The 23,802-nt window shown below is 28.4% G+C and overlaps 1 protein-coding gene across 1 annotated transcript in view; it reads right to left on the bottom strand.

Moving 5' to 3' along the window:
* The window catches only part of LOC142230832 (uncharacterized), a 135,424-nt gene that overhangs the window by 51,514 nt on the left and 60,108 nt on the right, over window positions 1-23,802 (bottom strand). Inside the window, exon 3 of the mRNA XM_075301457.1 lies at window positions 1,262-1,402. Within this exon, the coding sequence (XP_075157572.1) occupies window positions 1,262-1,402 (141 nt within the window). The remainder of the gene's footprint in view (window positions 1-1,261; window positions 1,403-23,802) is intronic.

Here is a 23,802-nt window from a genome sequence, read left to right as displayed (position 1 = left end):
AGCCTATATTTAAATTGTTTTTATCTTAAATTTAAAAATTCAATATGTCAGTTGAGTTAAAGACGATTTCTTTACATTAAAAATGTTTTTCTTTATTTTAAGGAAAATTCGTCTTACTTCAAAGATCTACAACTTCAGCAGAGAGACGCAAAATTTCAAGATTTGTGTCCTAAATTTAATGAACAAAATGTTAAATTACTTTAGTTCATGGAATTATTAATATAATAATTTTTTGCGTACGTTAGTTATATGAACTAAAAAAAAACTGGAAAAAATTATACACAAATTAAGTATAAAGATTTACTATATTCGTATTTCTCACAAAATAGTTCATTATTTCTTTAAATTTGTACATTTTACTACAAAAGCGTCCATCATGAACTTCGTATATCACTAAAGACATTCTTGCAATTTTGAACTCCAAACTTTTCCTTCAACTACAATTTTTTTTTAACAAGTGAAAAAATTTAATTATGTCTAATAAATTTTCTTGAAAAAATTTCCTTTTTTTTTGTGATATCGGCGTGATGCCAGCGTTTGTAATACTGTTTAGTTAAAAAATTTCAAAATTTTCTAAAACTAACCAAAAATTTTCTTCCTTTTGGATTCAATGTTTTTTCAGTGTATGTTAAAATTTCTACATGAAAACCCCAAGTATTAAAATTTTCTCTGAGTGTAGTTAATATTTTCTTTTGTATTTGCATTCGCATTGGGTCAAAAGTTAGTGGAACACAAACGTGTTGCGGTTGCATTATGACTGTCTGCGAGTGAAGATGCAGCTGAATGTTCCGTGTTGTTTTTTGTTTCTTCTCATTTTTTGTATAAATGCAATTGGAAGAGTTAATGGAAAATTTTGTTTTCCTCATACGCAATGCATACATCATAAATCCATTTGCATCTGGCTAATATATAAGCATATCGTTTCTTCATGGCAACAGTTTCACTGCTGCGATTGCAAAACTTTTTCCCATAATTCATTAAATTTCATTCATCATAGCCAAACTTTGTAACTATCCTTAAGTATGTGGCGGCTTCAGCTACATTTAGCACGCAGTTCAATTGCATGCTTCGCTAGACTTTGACATATGCCTAGGCTCGAATGTGTTAACATTGACAGCTAAAACGCATTGGTAAGTTTGATTGTTTTTTTTTCGTTGGTTCTTTTTTTTTGCATTCACAAACAAATTTACTAGAGCATTACCAGAGATGAGTGGAATGTATATAAACTAGACAGTTATGGTTGACTGAGGGTGGTATTTACCTTCCAATTGGTCTTGCTACTTGACGAGGACGAATGTTTTCCGCAAACATTACCATTGCTGGTACTGTTGTTATTGTTATTTATAGTTTTTGGTGATTTATCGGAACCGGATGTTTTGCCATCACTACTGGATTTTTTATTCTGAAAAAAAGGAAGGCATTTTTTTTTTAAATTAAAGAAATTTGGAGAGGCGTTTTTAATTATAAACATTAATTTAATGTTTTAATGAGTCTTAATGGTTCATACACAACAATAAAGTTCATTTAACTTTAATTAATATAAAATTATTATTCATCATAGAAAAAATGTATAAGTATTTAGTTAATTATAATGATCTTCATTAATCAACTGAGAAATAGAAAGATATATATTTTCCCAAAGAAAAGAAAAAGTTTCTCTCTTTATTTTTATAACCAATACAACTACTTTGGAAGCTGGTATTATAAGTTTGGGGCATATATAAGCACACTGAAAAAAATAATGTCGTGAAGCCAATGATTCCCTGTCCTCAAAATACGAATGAGAATTTTGCTTAGCAAAGAAGACATATTTATCTGATATAAAGCTGTTTTCCTTCTCCAAAAGTCAATAAACATTTCAATGAAGTCGTTTTGTTCTTATATTTAGGAGATCCGAGAGGGTTACTCTAATACCCCAATTTTTTTGCCAGCTGACTAAAAACACAATGTTAACGATACAAAATCAAGAAAACGGCAGAAGAAAAATTATACGGTAAACTTCAGTATATGCTGCAAAGCCTCTTGAACAGTTTTAACTAAATTTTCTTTTTATTTTACCCAGTTTTGTTGGCATAAGGTGTGTTTTACTAAAGGCTTCCTCATATAACGAAGCCCGCCTAAAGGGGGATTGGGCATTAGAGGGTTAATAACGGGTATCTTAGGTTACGTATAGTGGCAGCCCAATATTTCAGGCTCACTTAGACTATTCAGTCCAATGTTAGACCACAGTGGTGAACTTCTCTGATTGCTGCCCGATTCTATGTTAAGCTCAATAAGAAGGGCCCTCCTTTCGCAGCTTTGAAACAGTCAGAAATGTAACCAGCATTACTGAGGCGACATTTCTGAGTGTTTCAAAGATTCTCTAAGTGGTTTCACTGCAATGTAGAACGCCGTTCGGACGGGTATCTTTATATGTAAGAAAATTTTATTGGACTAAGGTTAAATTTGGTTTTTATAATTCCGAAAAATTCTTCAATATTACTGAAGCATTTTTAATTTTGTTGACTTTTTCCATCTTGACTGCAAAGCTAAAAAGTGCTCCAAAAATATGAGATTTTTACAAAATTTTCTATAAAATCATATTATGAAAAAAATTTCTTTAAAATAAAATTTCGACAAAATTTTCTATAGAAATAACATTTTTACAAAATATTCTATAAAAATAAAATGTTGGCAAAATTTTCCTATAGAAATAAAATATTGGCAAAATTTTCCTATAGAAATATAATTTTGACAAAATTTTCTATAGAAACACAATTTTGACAATATTTCCATTAGAAATTAAATTTTGAAAAAAAAAAATCCTAAAGCAAAGAAACTTTAACAAAATTTCTTAAAGAAATGAAATTTTGACAAAATTCCCTATAGCAAAGAAATTTTGCAAAATTTCTTATAGCAAGGAAATTTTGATAAAATTTCATATAGCCCAGAAATTTTGACAAAAATTTAAATTTCTATTGAAATAAATTGTTTACAAAATTTTCAAAAATTTTTCTATAAAAAAAAATCACAAAATTTTCTATAAAAATAAAATTTTGACAAAATTTTCAAAAGAAATAAAATTTTTACAAAATTTTCTATAAAAATAAAATTTTGACAAAATTTTCTATAAAAATAAAATGTAGACAAAATTGTTTATAGAAATAAAATTTTGACAATATTTCCATTAGAAATTAAATTTTGAAAAAATAAATCCTACACAGAAATTTAATTTTGGCACAAATTCCTATAGAAATTAAATTTTGACAAAATTTCCTATAACAAAATTTCCTTTGTCCTTTCCATTGACAAAATTTCCTATAACAAAGAAATTTTGATAAAATTTCATATAGAAAAAAATTTTGACAAAATATTCTATAAAAATAAAATTTCGACCAAATATTCTATAAAAATAAAATTTCGACAAAATTTTCTATAAAAATAAAATTTCGGCAAAATTTTGTATAGATATAAAATTTTGACAAAATTTTCTATTGAAATAAGATTTTGACAAAATTTTCTATAGAAATAAGATTGTGACAAAATTTTCTACATAAATAAAATTTCGACAAAATTTTCTATAAAAATAAAATTTCGGCAAAATTTTGTATAGATATAAAATTTTGACAAAATTTTCTATTGAAATAAGATTTTGACAAAATTTTCTATAGAAATAAGATTGTGACAAAATTTTCTACATAAATAAAATTTTGACAAAATTTTTTATAGAAATAAAATTTTGACAAAATTTTCTATAAAAATAAAATTTTGACAAAATTTTCAAAAAAAAAACAAATTTCGACAAAATTTTCTATAGACATAAAATTTTGACAAAATGTTCTATAGATATAAGATTTGACAACATTTTCTATAGAAATATATTTTGACAAAATTTTTTTTAGAAATGAAATTTTGACAAAATTTTCTATGGAAATAAAATTTTGACAATTTTTTTTTTGGAAATGAAATTTTGACAAAATTTTCTATAGAACTAAAATTTTGAGAACATTTTCTACAGAAATAAAATATTGACAACATTTTCTACAGCAATAAATTTTTTACAAAATTTTCTATAGAAATAAAATTTTGACAAAATTTTGACAAAACTTTCTATGGTAATGAAATTTTGACAAAATTTTCTATGGAAATAAAATTTTGACAAAATTTTCTATAGAAATAAAATTTAGACAAAAATTTCTATAGGAATAAAATTTTGACCAAATTTTCTATTGAAATAAAATTCTTACCAAATTGTCCATATTTTGACAAAATTTTCTGCACAAATAAAATTTTTACAAAATTATAAATTTTTACAAAATAAAATTTTGACAACATTTTTTATGGAAATACAATTTTGACTAAATTTTCTATAGAAATAAAATTTGGACAAAATTTTCTATAGAAATAAAATTTTGCCAAAATTTTCTATAGAAATAAAATGTTGACAAAATTTTCCACAGAAATAAAATTTTTACAAAATTTTCTATAGATATAAAGTTTTGACACAATTTTCTATAGAAATAAAATGTTGACAAAATTGTCTATAGAAATATAATTTTGACAACATTTTTTATGGAAATAAAATTTTGACTAAATTTTCTATAGAAATAAAATTTTGCCAAAATTTTCTATAGAAATAAAATGTTGACAAAATTTTCCACAGAAATAAAATTTTTACAAAATTTTCTATAGAAATAAAGTTTTGACACAAGATTAAGATTTGACAACATTTTCTATAGAAATATATTTTGACAAAATTTTTTTAGAAATGAAATTTTGACAAAATTTTCTATGGAAATAAAATTTTGACAAATTTTTTTTAGAAATGAAATTTTGACAAAATTTTCTATAGAACTAAAATTTTGACAACATTTTCTACAGCAATAAAATTTTGACAACATTTTCTACAGCAATAAATTTTTTACAACATTTTCTATAGAAATATAATTTTGGCAAAATTTTCTATGGAAATAAAATTTGGACAAGATTTTCTTTAGAAATGAAATTTTGACAAAATTTTCTATAGAAATAAACTTTTGACAACATTTTCTGCAGCAATAAAATTTTTACAAAATTTTCTATAGAAATAAAATTTTGACAAAATTTTCTATAGATATACAATTTTTAAAAAACTTTCTATAGAAATACAATTTTGACAAAACTTTCTATAGAAATGAAATTTTGACAAAATTTTCTATAGAAATAAAATTTTGACAAAATTTTCTATAGATATACAATTTTTACAAAACTTTCTATAGAAATACAATTTTGACAAAACTTTCTATAGAAATGAAATTTTGACAAAATTTTCTATGGAAATAAAATTTTGACAAAATTTTCTATAGAAATAAGATTGTGACAAAATTTTCTATAGAAATAAAATGTTGACATTTTCTAGGAAATACAATTTTGACAAAATTTTCTATAAAAATAAAATTTCGACAAGATTTTCTATAGAAATAAAATTTTGACAAAATTTTCTATAGAAATAAGATTTTGGCAAAATTTTCTATAGAAATAAAATTTTGACAAAATTTTCGTTAGAAATGAAATTTTGACAAAATTTTCTATGGAAATACAATTTTGACAACATTTTCTATAGAAATAAAATTTTTACAAAATTTTCTACAGAAATAAAATTTGGACAAAATTTTCTATGGAAATACAATTTTGATAAAATTTTCTATAGAAATAAAATTTAGACTAAAATTTCTATAGAAATCAATTTTTGACCAAATTTTCTATAAAAATAAAATTTTTACCAAATTTTCCATAGAAATAACATTTTGACAAAATTTTCTGCACAAATAAACTTTTTACAAAATTTTCTATAGAAATAAAATTTTGACAACATTTTTTATGGAAATAAAATTTTGACTAAATTTTCTATAGAAATAAAATTTGGACAAAATTTTCAATAGAAATAAAATTTTGCCAAAATTTTCGATAGAAATAAAATGTTGACAAAATTTTCCACAGAAATAAAATTTTTACAAAATGTTCTATAGAAATAAAATGTTGACAAAATTTTCTATAGAAATATAATTTTGACAACATTTTTTATGGAAATAAAATTTGGACAACAATTGCTACAGAAATAAAATTCTGACAAAATTTTCTACATAAATAAAATTTTTGCAAAATTTTCTATAGAAATAAAATTTTGCCAACATTTTCTATAGAAATAAACTGTTGACAAAATTTTCCACAGAAATAAAATTTTTACAAAATTTTCTATAGAAATAAAGTTTTGACACAATTTTCTATAGAAATAAAATGTTGACAAAATTTTCTATAGAAATATAATTTTGACAACATTTTTTATGGAAATAAAATTTGGACAACAATTGCTACAGAAATAAAATTTTGACAAAATTTTCTACATAAATAAAATTTTTGCAAAATTTTCTATAGAAATAAAATTTTGCCAACATTTTCTATAGAAATAAACTGTTGACAAAATTTTCCACAGAAATAAAATTTTTACAAAATTTTCTATAGAAATAAAGTTTTGACACAATTTTCTATAGAAATAAAATGTTGACAAAATTTTCTATAGAAATATAATTTTGACAACATTTTTTATGGAAATAAAATTTGGACAACAATTGCTACAGAAATAAAATGTTGACAAAATTTTCTACATAAATAAAATTGTTGCAAAATTTTCTATAGAAATAAAATTTTGCCAACATTTTCTATAGAAATAAACTGTTGACAAAATTTTCCACAAAAATAAAATTTTTACAAAATTTTCTATAGAAATAAAGTTTTGACACAATTTTCTATAGAAATAAAATTTTGACAAAATTTCCTATAGAAATAAAATTTTGACAAAATATTCTATAGAAATAAAATGTTGACAAATTTTTCTATCAAAATAAAACTTGGGCAAAATTTTCTATCAAGATAAAACTTGTGCAAAATTTTTCTATAGAAAAAAAAAAAGTTTACAACATTTTCTAAGAAATAAAATTTTGACAAAATTTTCCAAAAAAATCAAATTTCGACAAAATTTTCTATAGAAATAAAATTTTGTTGTTGTTGTAGTTTAGTCAATGTATGGTTTTAAGCTGCAATAAAAAACAACAACAATGCTTAATGAACAAAACCAACAACAAAAAACAAAAAGAATGAAATAAAATTTTGACAAAATTTTCTATAAAAATAAAATTTCGACAAAATTTTCCAAAAAAATCAAATTTCGATAAAATCTTCTATAGCAATATCATTTTGACAAAATTTTCTATAGAAATAAAATTTTGTATTGGTAAACATTTCCAAGTAAATCTCTGGAAAATATGTTAGTGTTTGGGATAGAAAATAAAATGATGCCTTGGAGTGTGGTATAATATGCTTGGATGCGCCCCGATATATGTTACACTTTCATTAATTATTTATTCAATAAATATTTTTTGTCGTTTGCCATGGCTCAACAATACATGGTTGCATTATCTTTAATTCTAATCAAATATATTTCTAAGGCAACATTGAACACACAATTTTAATAAGTATTTTCTTTATAGTTATCATTTCACTAATACAACACTTTTCAAATTTAGACTAGTTTTTTGGTAATTTAATATTCTTTTTAACATTTGTTAGCATTATTTTAACGCTGATTTAGCGGCAAAAAAATTTTAGATCTGGTCACACTGGTCGTCCGAAAAACAATGTTCTCTAACCCATATAACTCTCGGCAACCATTTAATATTCTTGAGAGGAGATGCATCACAACAGAATTGTTTTTTTTTTTTTTTTATAGTACAGTCGAATTTGGTGAACACTCCTGATCTTTTGTTTGCAGTGCGAATTCACCACTTATTACACCATAATGGTTCTCTTCCATTATTAAGATTCAGCCAATTCACGATCTATGTCTATTGTATTATGCGGGGTATAATGCAGTCGGCTCAACTCTCTCTGTTTTCCTCCATTTATTTTAAACAACAAATTATGATCATAAAATAAAAATTGGGTTATCTGCTTAATAACTTTTATTAATTATGTGAACAATATTTCATGAGATTTGTAGAAAAAAGTGCTGGGAATAAATTCTCATCCCAAAATGAGAGAATTTTTTTTTCATTTGCCTTTGAGAATTTACTATTAATCAAATCTGGCATGGTTGGTTGCTTTATGCCAGCTTTGTAAAAAAAAAACTATGTAGTTCAAATTAAGATTGATGTTTGGAAAAAAAACAACTGGACAAGATCTATGACATTGCCAAGACTATATCTGTAAGCACAAAGAGACCAAATGACGAAAAAAAACCAGGTGAACATGACTTGAAAATTCAATTAGTAATGACATGTTAATAAAATTATAAACTAAAAGAATCACTGAGAACATAAAGTTCCATACTAAGTAAGACGAAACAAAACAAACAAGAACCGAAAACAAAAGCATAATCATAAATTGTCACATGAAATCTAGGCTAAATCTTTTAAATTCAGCTCAGTCATGTTGATAATTGTATGAAATTTACATTCTGTCATAGCGTATAAGCGTCTTCATCATATAGGGCTTTCGTAATTCATAAGAAGGATTATCGTACAGTGAAATATGGAAGAAAATCACAGAAGCAGAAAATATATGTTAAGCAGGGATGATTAAGAAGTAAAATCGGAAGAAATATCTGTATGAACGTTATATAAAAACATATTACTTGGGGCCTCTAAAAGAACAATACGTCTTTAACTGAGGTACGCAAATTTCCAAGATTCGTGTCCTAAAACTTTCTGTTTATTAAAGTTTCATTATTTAGAATTTAGAAATTTGTTCTTAATATTGTGTAAATTGTGTGTCCTAAAATTTTGGTTTAATAATCTTTCATATTAGGTCAATATTTTCTTCAGTGTATCTACACTTAAAAAGTTTGCTTAGACCCTATGATTTTGATCTTCATTTTAAACTGTTTGTATTGATTCCGAGCCAAAGATACCGGTTTTTTAAAACAAAGATTTTTTTTAGATAGCAAACTAGCTTCAATTCTACCCTGAAAAAATATAAACCTTATATGGGTGATAATGCAAACTAAATTTTAGGATACGAAATTTAAAAATATTAAGACCAAGTTCATTTTATTTAAATTTAAATTTTAATTAAAACAAAGTTCAAAATCATTGCTTTATTTTTTTTTTCATTAAATTTACGACACGAAACTTGCATCCCTCAGTTAAAGTCATATATCTTGGAAGTAAAGCAAATTTTCCTTTATATGTTTAATTAAAGCAGACCATTTTTGATTTATATAAATTATTTTTTAAATTAATTTAGAAATTGAGTAATGATAAAAAAATCATAAAATATAGGTTTAATGTTATTTGAGGGTTTTGCATTCAATTAAAAAATTGAATATTAAAAATTATTTTATTAAAATGTTTTTCTTTACATCAAGGAAAATTAGCCTTATTTGCTTCGAATTCGTATTTTAAGGACATGAAGCCTTTGGTATCACGACAGTATTTTTTTTTTCAGAGTACACAAAACTCAAAAATGATTTTATCTCTAATCACAAAAATTCCATTTTTCTGTAAACATTCCATTGTTTTCCCTGTACCCGAGTGTATAGCATTCTACTAATGCTGATGAAAAACATCCTAAATTCGTGTGATTCTCATCTTCATCATCATACAGACGTTTTGTTTCACACTACCGGGTGTCATATCGGGCAAATGTGAAAACAGTTCAAAGATGAGATGAGCTTTTTGGCGGCATGTGGCAGCGGTGATGGTAGACGGTTATGTTGATGTTTCCAAATTCAAAATGATTTCTCATATTTTCTTCGCAATTTATGTCGGTTAGATGCGTGAATCCATGAATGCTGATAACGCGCTTGGCTAGTTTTCTATTGCGGCTATATATTTTCTTTCTTCTATGCCATGCTCCCATTTCGTTTTCATCATGGAATGGAATAGATTTTTACCTTTGGTTAGCAAAGGTTGCCTACCGACCTAACTACTGCTGTGAAGATTGAATCTGTTTTTTGTTTTGTATTTTTTAGCTAATCTGTTGAATTGCCTTGGATTTGTTGGCTAATGTTACGTCTTAATAGTGAAGGGGCGTTAAAACTTTTACTTTTGTTTTTAAATTTAATTTAAATTATTTTATTTTCTTGCCTATTTTCTTGTGTTGAGGAAATTTCATATGAATGATTTGATTTAGTCATAATGTAAAACAATTTAATTTATTATTCCCAAATAATATAAAAGAAATATATATTTTGTTTAATTTATTCCCCCATAAAGGTCGATGGGAATATAAGTGGCTGCTATAGATAAAAATATAGAAATAATAAAAGAAACTTTCGTTGATATAAAATATCGTTTTGGAGGAAACATTTTTTATGCCCTCCACCATAGGATGGGTATATTAACTTTGTCATTCCGTTTGTAAAACATCGAAATATTGCTCTAAGACCCCATAAAGTATATATATTCTGGGTCGTGGAGAAATTCTCCGAAATTTCATCCGATCCGGCTGAAATTTGGTACATAGTGTTAGTATATGGTCTCTAACAACAATGCAAAAATTGGTCCACATCGGTTGATAATTATATATAGCCCCCATATAAACCGATCCCCCAATTTGGCTTGCGGAGCCTCTAAGAGAAGCAAATTTCATCCGATCCGGCTGAAATTTGGTACATGGTGTTAGTATATGGTCTCTAACAACCATGCCAAAAGTGGTCCATATCAGTCCATAATCATATATAGCCCCCATATATACCGATCCCGAGATTTGGTTTTGGAGCCTCCTAGAGGAGCAAATTTCATCGGAGTCTGTTGAAATTTGGTACATTGTGCTAGTATATGGCTGTTAACAACCATGACTAGGTCCATATCGGTCTATAGTTATATATAGCCCTCAGATAAATCGATCCCCAATCACACAAAAATTGGTCCATATCAAGTTCATAATTGTATATAGCCCCCATGTAAGCGACCACCATATTTCAATTCTGGCTCTCTACGTACCGTGCAAAAAGTCCATATCGATTCGTAATTATTTGTAGGCTTAACTATACATAACTTTTTTTTTTCGAATATACCACGTAAATATGAACTAACTCACAATTTAGAAAACGATGTTAAGAAGTTTTAAGATACCACAACCCAAATAATTCGATTGTGGATGACAGTCTTTCGTAGAAGATTCTACACAATCCATGGTGGAGGGTACATTAGATTCGGCCTGGCCGAATTTACGGCCGCGTATACTGGTTTTTATATAAAATGGAGATGGATAAGTGTTTTGTTATATTTATATTTATATTTATATTTATATTTATATTTATATTTATATTTATATTTATATTTATATTTATATTTATATTTATATTTATATTTATATTTATATTTATATTTATATTTATATTTATATTTATATTTATATTTATATTTATATTTATATTTATATTTATATTTATATTTATATTTATATTTATATTTATATTTATATTTATATTTATATTTATATTTATATTTATATTTATATTTATATTTATATTTATATTTATATTTATATTTATATTTATATTTATATTTATATTTATATTTATATTTATATTTATATTTATATTTATATTTATATTTATATTTATATTTATATTTATATTTATATTTATATTTATATTTATATTTATATTTATATTTATATTTATATTTATATTTATATTTATATTTATATTTATATTTATATTTATATTTATATTTATATTTATATTTATATTTATATTTATATTTATATTTATATTTATATTTATATTTATATTTATATTTATATTTATATTTATATTTATATTTATATTTATATTTATATTTATATTTATATTTATATTTATATTTATATTTATATTTATATTTATATTTATATTTATATTTATATTTATATTTATATTTATATTTATATTTATATTTATATTTATATTTATATTTATATTTATATTTATATTTATATTTATATTTATATTTATATTTATATTTATATTTATATTTATATTTATATTTATATTTATATTTATATTTATATTTATATTTATATTTATATTTATATTTATATTTATATTTATATTTATATTTATATTTATATTTATATTTATATTTATATTTATATTTATATTTATATTTATATTTATTTTTATATTTATATTTATATTTATATTTATATTTATATTTATATTTATATTTATATTTATATTTATATTTATATTTATATTTATATTTATATTTATATTTATATTTATATTTATATTTATATTTATATTTATATTTATATTTATATTTATATTTATATTTATATTTATATTTATATTTATATTTATATTTATATTTATATTTATATTTATATTTATATTTATATTTATATTTATATTTATATTTATATTTATATTTATATTTATATTTATATTTATATTTATATTTATATTTATATTTATATTTATATTTATATTTATATTTATATTTATATTTATATTTATATTTATATTTATATTTATATTTATATTTATATTTATATTTATATTTATATTTATATTTATATTTATATTTATATTTATATTTATATTTATATTTATATTTATATTTATATTTATATTTATATTTATATTTATATTTATATTTATATTTATATTTATATTTATATTTATATTTATATTTATATTTATATTTATATTTATACTTATATTTATTTTTATAATATTTAAAAAATAGAAATTTCATAATTTGTTAACAATTAGGTTAGGTTAGGTTGAAGAGGGGAGTCGGATTTCTCCATCTCATGCCATATGACATACACCTAAGCCAGAAAACGGCTTGTTGTGCGCTCTAGTTTATAATTATAACCCCATGCCTATTTTAAGAATTTTGTGCTTTCGACAAATTCCTTAATTTGTTTCCATTTGACTCCCTTCAATCGGTTTAAATTTGGAATGTTTTCGACTTCCAAATGTTGGGACCTGTATCTTGTAAAAGCCGGGCACTGGCAGGATTTTACAAGATACAGGACACACTTACACCTATACGGTGCAAGTGTCCCGTGATAATTCCAATAGCCCTACTGATCGTACTCCTACTCTCTTTCAGAAGTTCTCTTGTTTTATCTTCATCGGGAACTCCCCATATGATCTTCGTGGTCTTTGCGACCATTTCACTGTTCCAGACAGAAAAAATTTCCCTAGTTAAACTAACGCTAAATTTAACTTATTTTTATTGGAAAAAAATTATTTGCTTGTAGTTAAATTTTATTATTTTTATCGCAATTTTCCACAGCTTAATGAAATCTTACTTTTTTAAGTATTTCTCATAAATTTTATAAAATAAACGTGAGTATAAAGTTCAATGACCCTACACATAAGTTCAATATGAACTATGATTTAGCGCCAATGATTTTCTTCTTTACTTTTAGTTAATTGTTCTTCTATGAGATGTAATTTCGTGAACTGCAGTTAAAAAGTACAACAGGGCATAAAAATTTCCTGGTTTTAACAAAGCTTTGTGGAAATCTCAAAATGTGGAGTAAAATTTAGTTCAATTTTTGTGCGTGGTAGTTCATTCTTCCTATAAAACAGTTCAGTTTTTTTCGGTGCACAGCTCTACGTATGCCCGCTTTGCCCACGCTTTTAACTCGGGCCAGGTAGCCCCAAAGGGCTTGGGTTTATCCAAGTTTACTTCCTCAGCTTCCCTAGCTTTTATCGCTAGGTCATTGACATGCTCGTTTCCATCCACCCAACAGTGAGTAGGTACCCAGATGATTCGAATGGTGCCACACTCGGAGTACGAATTTATTATATTTTTGCATTCCAAAACGGTTCGTGATTTAACCATATTGGATGCTATACGAGTTACTCGTATAGCCATCTGGCTATCGGTGAGAACATTTACACTTAGTGGTCTTGTGTTTATGCTGAGCCATTTTACACACTCCGTGATCGCTCTGATTTCTTCTTGCAGAATAGTTGTATGGTCTGGCAAGCGAAATGAGATTTCGGGGCCAGAGTTTTCTAAGTATACCCCCAATTCCGTTCTATCCCCCATCTTCGCTCCGCCTGTTTAACAATTGTTACTATAAGGAGCTTCAATAAGGGTTCCGTTAGACCATGATTGTCTCTCCGGTATGAGAATTTCACACTGGGTCGCCAGCGTTTCTTCAGGTATACGACCTAGTGTGAAATTCCCTACAAGTTTCTTCAAATAGAGTTGAGCAATGTGTTTTCATTTAATTTTTTTAGTTTTTGAAAAAATATATTTTTATATTGTAGGGTTCATTTCTTTTTTACTCCATTTGTATATTCACTTCGATTATATCACTTTCACATGCCTATCTTCTGGGGAACTTCACGAAAGGGTCTTATGTAGTCAATGATGATAATGCACATCTGATGTCTTGATAGTAAGTGTTGGTAAACTTTATAATTTGAAGGCTTTTAATTTATAAAATTTGTTTCATAATTAGGTTTTTGTTTTGAATTTACCGAAACGTTTTAATTACATGCTTGTCTATTTGTCCATCAGACTGCCTATACGGTAGATTGTGGTAGTTTGGTGTGGATGAATTTTGCATTTTCGTTTTTGTTTCCGTGCCATGTACTATTATTCACGATTACCTCTCTTTGACGTCACAATGCCGGTTAAATTGTAATCTTTATACTCTTGGCCATCACCGGTAACAACGCGAACCAACAGTGCGGCCAATTAAACGATATTAAATTTATGTGTACTTTTTTAGTTTACAAACAATTAAAAAAAAAAACCTAAAATGTTTGCATGAATATTAGCCAAGTTCATTGTCTGTAGGTTATGGTAATCTAATCCACAACCAAAATCAGTAGGGAAAAAATACAATTCGAAGATGAGCCAAGTGCATGTCGACTTTGTTGTAGCTAAAAGTCTATACTGGAATATTCAAAACATGGAAATTTAAAATTTTAATTTTTTTTATGATTCCCCCCATTGTTAGTGCATTATTATGTAAAGTGAGAAAACTTTTCTCATTTGTAGCAACAACATTGTATACTTTAGTTTTTCTGGAATGATATTCATGTAACAATTAGCTGATCCTATATTTGATAAGTGTTCAAGGTGTCTCAGCAAAAAATACTTCAGTAGTAAGAGTTTAATTGCGCTTTTTGGTTTATAATAAAATAGGCAGTGCATCCACACTGCATGTATCGGTGGCAATAACTTAAACGAGTAATCACACTGAAAAAACAGTGAACCCACCAGGAAGATAATTTTTGGTTAATTTTAGAAAATTTTGAATATTTTTAGTATTACAAACGCTGACATGTCGCCGATATCACAAAAATAAGTAAATATTTTTTGACAAATGCAAGAAAATTTATTAGGCATAATTAATTTTTTTCAATTGTCAAAGAAAATTTTGTAGTTTGAAGGAAAAACTTGGAGTTAAAAAATGCAAGAATGTCTTTAGTGATATACGAATTTCATGATGAACGCATTTTTGGTAAAATTTACAAATTTAAAGAAATAATGAACTATTTTGTGGGAAGTGTGAATTTAGTAAATCATTTTGCTTAATTTGAGGATAATTTTTTCCCGTTTTTTAGTTCAATTAACTAACGTACGCAAAAAAATATTAGAGTAAATGAAACTTTCTCCAAACATAATAATTCCATGAACTAAAATAAAGTTAAATTGGCTTTAGTGAAATAGAGAGTTCACTTTTTTTTGAGTGCAATTTCGTTTACGTTATTACAACCAATTCATGCAGTACAGATGCATGTAAGCATCTGAAGGAAAACAACACTATAGTATATATACCAACAATGCTATAAAGTAGAAAACTCAAGATTATATATCACTTCTGAGCAATACTCGTATTGCTATTGAAATGAGCAATTACACCCAGAAAAAAGTGCCTTCGAAACTAAAGGAAAAATTTTTCATCAATATAGTTTATCCATTTTATTTCCATTAAGGTAAATTTTTGTGAGAAATAATAAAATTTACTCGTTTCAGTAAAAAAATCCTATACTGTAAGCAGTTAGGAATAGTTCATTAACTAGAATAAGGCATGGAATTTTACTCATACTATTTTCTTCGCTGGGTATAAGAATTTACTACTGAACAAGAAAATTTTATTCACCGATAACAAAGCATTCGTAAAAATAAACAAAACCCGAACTAAAACCAAGTTTCCTCAAAATTAGTAAAATTTCTTATAAAATGATAATTGCGACTTCCTTTATAATAAAAAGTTTTTCATACATACGAACAACACTTGGCATAGAAAAATATTTTAGTTCATTCGTACTAAGAAGTATGCAATCCAATCAAAACTTAAGGAAACACACTTGTTAGAATATAGGAAATTTTCCTATATTTCTATTGTCTACCTGTAATCGATACCTGTCATCGCAATCGATGTGTTTGCGCGTGGGTGTAATCGATATGTTTGCGCGTGGGTTGTTTTTTTAGTTGGAATCGCGTTGTTGTGGTATACGGAAAGATTGTTAAAAAATAATATTGTAAAATAATATAATAAATAACAAATAAAATATATAAAATATTTATTATTTTAAATTAGTGAGAAAAATTTTCGTTTTTGAAAATAAATCTATCAATGTTCGTGATGGTATATAAAGAAAGAAAACACCAGCCCTTTCATTTGTCTTCATTTTGGAATCTTCAATTATCAGGTAATATTCAGTGACGGTAACCTTTTGTAACAAAATGGTTTATGATTTCTTATATTTGTAGGTATTGAAATTGTAAAAGGAGGACAAAATCGTTAGGCAGCAACTTATTAAAAGTGAAAAGTACAAGAAGAAGAAAAAGTGCGTTTTACAGTTGATAATATCACATGGAAATTGGAAACAGCGGAATAATAAACTAATATTTCAAGGAGATTCCATGCTGTTGATTCTTAATAAATATATTCAATATATTAATAAAACATGTATTTTATTGAAGATAAAATTGCTCATATAAATAAATAAAATTGTATTTAAAAACGAAGGTAAGCAGTTCTAATTATGAAGTAAAAGTTTTACCACAAATGTGTAAGATTTGTCCAAATGAATGAAAAAATTTCAATAAAATCATTCCATATATGAATTTAAATCAGTTAAATTTTTTCATTCTGTAGTATAGTGGTACATAAATATAGGAAAATGTTAACTAATATATGGAATGCATTATACCTAATTTCTACGAAAATCACATCGTTCAAACAAATAAAAATGTCTTTGGCGCTATACGAAGTTCAACTTTCTTCACAATGAGTTCATTTTAACTTAAAGAAGGGGTCACTTTTTTCTGGGTGTATATCAGCGCTATTTAGAAGCTACTCTAAATCGAGACATCGCCCACATATATCAGCGCTAATTCGTTTGTTTTGTAAGCAGTTGATACTGCCTCTCTCCCTTATAATCCTGCCGAAATAGTGCTCCATTTTTTGCTGGGTATAGTCAGGGTAGAAGACACACTGTCTTAAAAAGTTTGCACTAGTATATATAATCTGACAGCTCTATCGTAAAGTTGGATATTTTTTGATATTATATGTACTCAGAACCTTTTTACATACAAGCCCTATTTGTTTTAATTCATCTCGTGCAAAAAATGGAATTAAATTGTGACATTCTCGTGCTATTATTTTTTACAAATTTTGACGTGGATTAACTCGGCAACAATGCATCGATGACCTTAATTCAATTTTTGACGATAAACCCAGCAAAAAATACTTCAGCAGTAAGAGTTTAGTTGCGTTTTTTTGGTATACAATAAAGTAGACAGTGCATTCACACCGCATGAATCGGTGGCAAAAACGTAAACGAGTAAGCAAACTGGTTTATGAACATTCGTTTACGTTATAGCAACCAATTCATGCAGTATAGATGCATGAAAGGTAGTGCTGTTTTTCTTTACACTTCTGAGCAATATTTCTATTAAAATGAGCAATTACATATATCAGCGCTATGTAGAAGCTGCTCTAAATCGGGACATCGCCCACAAAAATCAGCGATGGCTCGGTTGTTTTGTAAGCTGTTGGTTCTGCCTCGCTGCCTTACAATCCTGCTGAAATAGTGCTCCATTTTTTGCTGGGAAAGCTTCGTCAAGCACCAGTGTTTATCGATGACATGGTGAATTCAACCGAGGTCGTAGTTCACTCCAAGACGAATTTCCAAATAGCAGTTGTTGTTCTGGAAACCATTGATGCTTTACCCCAACTGATATTGCACGTTCGTAATGTGACCTACCATGAGTTTGAGGCAACCTTAGACATTAGTGGGAGCAGTATACATTCAACATTTACAGAAAAAAATTCACCAAAATGAAATGAATTTCAATTGAATTTTTGAAAAATATTCAATTAAAAATTTAATTGATTCAACAAATTGTTCAATTAAAGCAAAAATCAATCACAAAAATTAATAGTATCAATTAATTTTTTAATTGACTTCGGTGATTGATACTATCATTTCTGTAATTGAAGACATTTCACTTAAACATTAGGTTAGGTTAAGGTTAGGTTAGGTTAAAGTGGCAGCCCGATTAAGATTCAGGCTCACTTAGACTATTCAGTCCATTGTGATACCACATTAACTAAAAGTACCTATTACATATGGGCACTTCTAGTTTTAACCGCTGAACCTTCTCGATTATTTTCTTCTGTTGAACCAACCAGATTGTTCCAAAAACATTAGCAGATTGCTTAAGTTAACGTTTTCCAGGTCCGCCAGTAATCTGAAGCTATATGCCCCTAAAAATAGCTTACGCCTTACTCAAAATGCAGGACACTCCCACAAGAGGTGTTTTATTGATTCCTTTTCCTCCGCATCATGACAGCTCATACAATAGTCATTATACTTCGCACCAATAGTTTTTGCAAAATCGCCTATCCGGCAGCGACCCGTTATATTAGATATCGAGAACACTAGCGTATCTAGTGTGAGGTTTAAGTTTATCACTTAAACATTAATTGGATCAATTAATTTCGTGATTGAATCCAAAAATTATTTTTTTATGTGTTCGATGAACATGTGATCGTTAACATAATTTTAATCACATTGGATTCCACACAATTTGTCAATCGCCAAAACAAAAAGCTCGTGTCGATTGGTCGAAAGATATGCTCCAAAACTACGATCGCGTTGCTTCGAAACAGGTCTGCATACATCGTGGGAGTTAACAGCAGTCCACTGTATGAGTGCTTCAAGATGAGTCAATTCCAACAAAAGTTGCTCGCGCACGAAGCTAAAATTGCACATGCCGCATTCGTACCACTAGAACAGCCACATCTGATTGGTGGTATAACCATTTGTTTGCCAGTTGCCTTCCAAGAAATCAGGAAACCCTACCGCCGAAGACGGATCACTCTTCCCATCACAATGGGATCGATCTCCCACACACGGCTCAAACAACTGCATTTATGAACACTCAAAACATCGATTTTATGGGTCATCCGCCTTAAGGCTCGTAGGTAAAAAATAAAATGATAATCAGTAAATATAAAAGGCAACCATCGTATATCCGTTAAACTGGAAACTATATGATATTGACAACTTATTATATTGCTTACAAGCCACCAAAGTCAATCGCAATGTGAGTTATATTTGACTGGAAAATCATAACCTGCTCTCAAAAATTATAATGATAACGGTATGGTTGTCAAATGCCACGGTGGTGGTCCAAGAAAACCTGCAACAACACCTGACATTTTTTGAGAGTGAAGACTTGAAATCAAAAGACTAAAATTTCGAAATCCAAGATCTCAAAATAACCGACGAAAAACATATCGATGGCCTCATTCCAGAGTACGCTAAGTCGACTTAACATTTTTTGATGGAGTTCGTTGTTTTTTATTCGGAGTGATGTGAATTGCATCCTGTCAAAAGTTCGAATTTATTGGACACTTGTATCAAAAGTTATGGTTAGTATTGTACGTAGCCTATGACTAAAGTTTTAAAAATTTCCAACCCAAAAAGGCAAAAAGCTTTGTTCGGTCTAAAGTGGTCTCAGTCATTTTTAGCCATATTCTATTATCACTATTTTGAATTCGTACGTACTAAAAAAATCTACAATAAACATGATTTTAACCCTCTAATGCCCCAATTTTTTTGCCAGCTGATTAAATTTTCAATGTTAACGACACAAAAGCAAGAGAACTAAACAAGAAAAATAAATACGGTAAAATTCAGCATATGCTGCAAAGCCGCTTGAATAGTTTCAAATAAGTTTTCTTTTTATTTTGTCCATTTTTGTTGTCCTAAGGTGTGTTTTACCAAAAGCTTCCTTGGGCATTAGAGGGTTAAGACCGAAAAAAGTGAATTTATATCTTATACGGTTTTTGAGATATTCCAAAAAAACTTTGAACTTGTTTCCTGTAAAATTCACTTTTTAGACCTAGTGTACTTTGGAATGGAGACATCGATATACAACCCAACAAAAAAAAATTTGACGTACTTCTAATGGCACAACTTTAAAAGCACTTCCCAAAAATTTGTGCTCCAAAGATGTTGTTTATTTTAACTACTCAGGAAGTTCTTTTAATTCAATTTGTTATAACTCGCTTTTTTCATATTTCTAAAGTGTCATTTAAATTTATTTTTTGTTTCAAATAGGTTAAAAACAGAGTAAGGATTAATAAAGTTGTACAAATTATTTAAATTTTTTCCAAAAAAAATGCTGAATCCATTCTGGAAAAATTGCGATTTTTTGGAAATATTTGAGATCAAAATTTTCGAGCAAAGGTTAGAATGCATTAAAAATCATAAAATATTATGTCATTTATTTGGCAAAATATCACAAATTTTTTAAATTTACATCCAAAACACTGAATTTGCATCACATCTTAAAAAGTGAAGCAAATTCAGTGCAACGGTTGTGGAAATGGTGGACATCCGTCCTATGACAAGCCCATGTTCAATTCATCGCTTCTGCGCCAATTTTACACCACTTCCGGATCATAAAAATAAATGTTCACTACTTTTTGGCGACGCTTTTTTTGCTGGGATCTTTGGCTCAGAATACCAAAATGCTTAATGGAAGATCAAACTCTTTTGAATCAAGATAAGAGTCGACAAGTAGACGATCTTACACCAAAGCAAAGAATGTTAAATCCAAAAGAACAAAAGGTGTTACTGCGCTCATGGATGTACCATAAACACCATAAAGTTTTTCAGCGGTGGATTATCCCACCTAAGAAATGCTGGAGGGTTTCAAAACTTCTCTAAGTGGTTTCACTGCAATGTGGAACGCCGTTCGGACTCGGCTATAAAAAGGAGGCCCATTGTCATTGAGCTTAATATGGAATCGGGCAGCACTCAGTGATAAGAGAGAAGTTCACCAATGTGGTATCACAATGGACTGAATAGTATACGTGAGCCTGATGCATCGGGCTGCCACCTAACCTAACCTAACCATCACTTTAAGGACGAGACATCTTTGATTTTAAGTGCAACACAATACACAGAAAACAAAAAACAATTTATGTTTTCAATCGCGATATTAATTGATCCAATTATGATAGTAGTGATAGTCACAATCATCAAAGTCAATTAAAAAATTAATTGATAAAATTATTGATGTTTGAAATAAAAAATAAATTAATTTTTGTTTTGATTAAAAAATAGTTGAATCAATTTAATTTTTAATGGAAAATTTAATTGACAAAATATTGATTATACCTTTTCCTGTGTACTCACTGCATAAATATTAACCCACATACACAAAATAAAATTAAAGTAAACTTAAAAGACTATTGCCCATATTCATTTACTGACAATTTATCGAATTTATGTTTGTAGTAGATTTAAAGTTTACGTTAACTTTTATATAATATGGAGGTATCTCCTCAAGCATTTTAATTGTAAAGGGTGATACGGTCAAAATTTAGTCAAAATAAACTTGGCGTATTTCTTTCAATTTTGCATTAAAAAACCTGAACACCCCTCATTTTGAAGGTGTGTGTGTGTAGAACGTTGCTCCTATTTTGATTTTGGAATTCACTCTTCAGTTGTCAAAATGCCGTCCAAGCAAGAAGAGCAGCGTATCAAAATTTTTCTCGCGCATCGCGAAAATCAGAGCTACTCGCACGCAAAGCTGGCAAAGTCGCTAACCGTTACAAATGTAATTAAAGTGTTTGGGGAACGTTTGTCGACAGCCAGGAAGTCTGGATCGGGGGGAAATCGAAAACCGGAAGCCGCTGAGACGACAAAGAGAGTTGCCGGTAGTTTCAAGCGAAACCCTAACCTCTCTTTCCGAGATGCCGCAAATAAGCTGGGTGTATCGTCTACAACCGTGCATCGAGCTAAAAAACGAGCCGGACTATCGACTTACAAGAAGGTAGTGACTCCAAATCGCGATGATAAACAAAATACGACGGCCAAAGCGCGATCCCGGAGGCTGTACACGACGATGCTGACGAAGTTTGACTGCGTGGTAATGGACGACGAAACCTACGTCAAAGCCGACTACAAGCAGGTTCCGGGACAGGCGTTTTATACGGCAAAAGGAAGGGGAAAGGTAGCAGATATTTTCAGGCACATAAAACTGTCAAAGTTCGCAAAGAAATATCTGGTTTGGCAAGCATCTGTACCTGTGGCTTGAAAAGCAGCATTTTCATAGCTTCCGGGACTGTCAGCCAAGAAATTTACGTGAAAGAGTGTTTGAATAAACGTCTACTGCCTTTCCTGAAGAAACACGGTTGTTCCGTACTGTTTTGGCCGGATTTGGCATCTTGCCATTACGGTAAAAGGCCATGGAGTGGTACGCCGCCAACAACGTGCAGGTGGTTCCCAAGGACAAGAACCCTCCCAACACGCCAGAGCTCCGCCCAATTGAGAAATACTGGGCTATTGTCAAGCGGAACCTCAAGAAGACCAAAAAAAAACTGCTAAGGACGAGCAGCAGTTCAAGGCAAACTGGCTTTCTGCGGCGAAGAAGGTGGACAAGGTGGCTGTACAAAATCTGATGGCAGGTGTCAAGCGTGAGGCCCGGCAATTCGGATTTGGAAAAGCGAAAGCCTAACTGAATATTTTTCCTGAATTTTATACTAATTGAACTTGAAAAAGAAATTTAATTTGATTTTTTAAATAAACGACTTCACCGATTTACACGCGTTTTCCCTTGACCAAATTTTTACCGTATCACCCTTTATCTGATCTGTTTCAAAGAGTGGAGGCTCATCCAAGTTCAAAGGACTTAAGATCACCAAATAACCCATTAAAAGATGTAACAAATATAGACCTAGGTTAGGTTAGGTTAGGTGGCAGCCCGATGTATCAGGCTCACTTAGACTATTCAGTCCATTGTGATACCACAGTGGTGAACTTCTCTCTTATCACTGAGTGCTGCCCGATTCCATGTTAAGCTCAATGACAAGGGACCTCCTTTTTATAGCCGAGTCCGAACGGCTTTCCACATTGCAGTGAAACCACTTAGAGAAGCTTTGAAACCCTCAGAAATGTCACCAGCATTACTGAGGTGGGTAATCCACCGCTGAAAAACTTTTGGTGTTCGGTCGAAGCAGGAATCGAACCCACGACCTTATGTATGCAAGGCGGGCATGCTAACCATTGCACCACGGTGGCTCCCAAATATATAGACCTAATTATGCAACTTATACAACCTAAATTTTTGGACACATTTTTGGTTTGGAATCAACACCAAACTCCTTAATGAATAAACTCTTTCTTGAGTCTATATTGAATATCTAGATAAGAGAGATAAAGTTAGACGATCTTACACTAAAGCAAACAATTTTAAATTAAAAAGAACAAAGAGAGTTACTTCATTATAATTACTTTGTGATTTTTTTTTTTTAATTTGGAGAAGTATTTATTTTACTTTTTCAAGCTTT

The sequence above is a fragment of the Haematobia irritans genome, chromosome 3 (genome assembly GCF_050003625.1).
Source record: "Haematobia irritans isolate KBUSLIRL chromosome 3, ASM5000362v1, whole genome shotgun sequence".
NCBI classification, from domain to species: Eukaryota; Metazoa; Arthropoda; class Insecta; order Diptera; family Muscidae; genus Haematobia; species Haematobia irritans.
The sequence above is the reverse complement of the archived record's forward strand: the minus strand, read 5'-3'. Positions and strand labels throughout refer to the sequence as shown.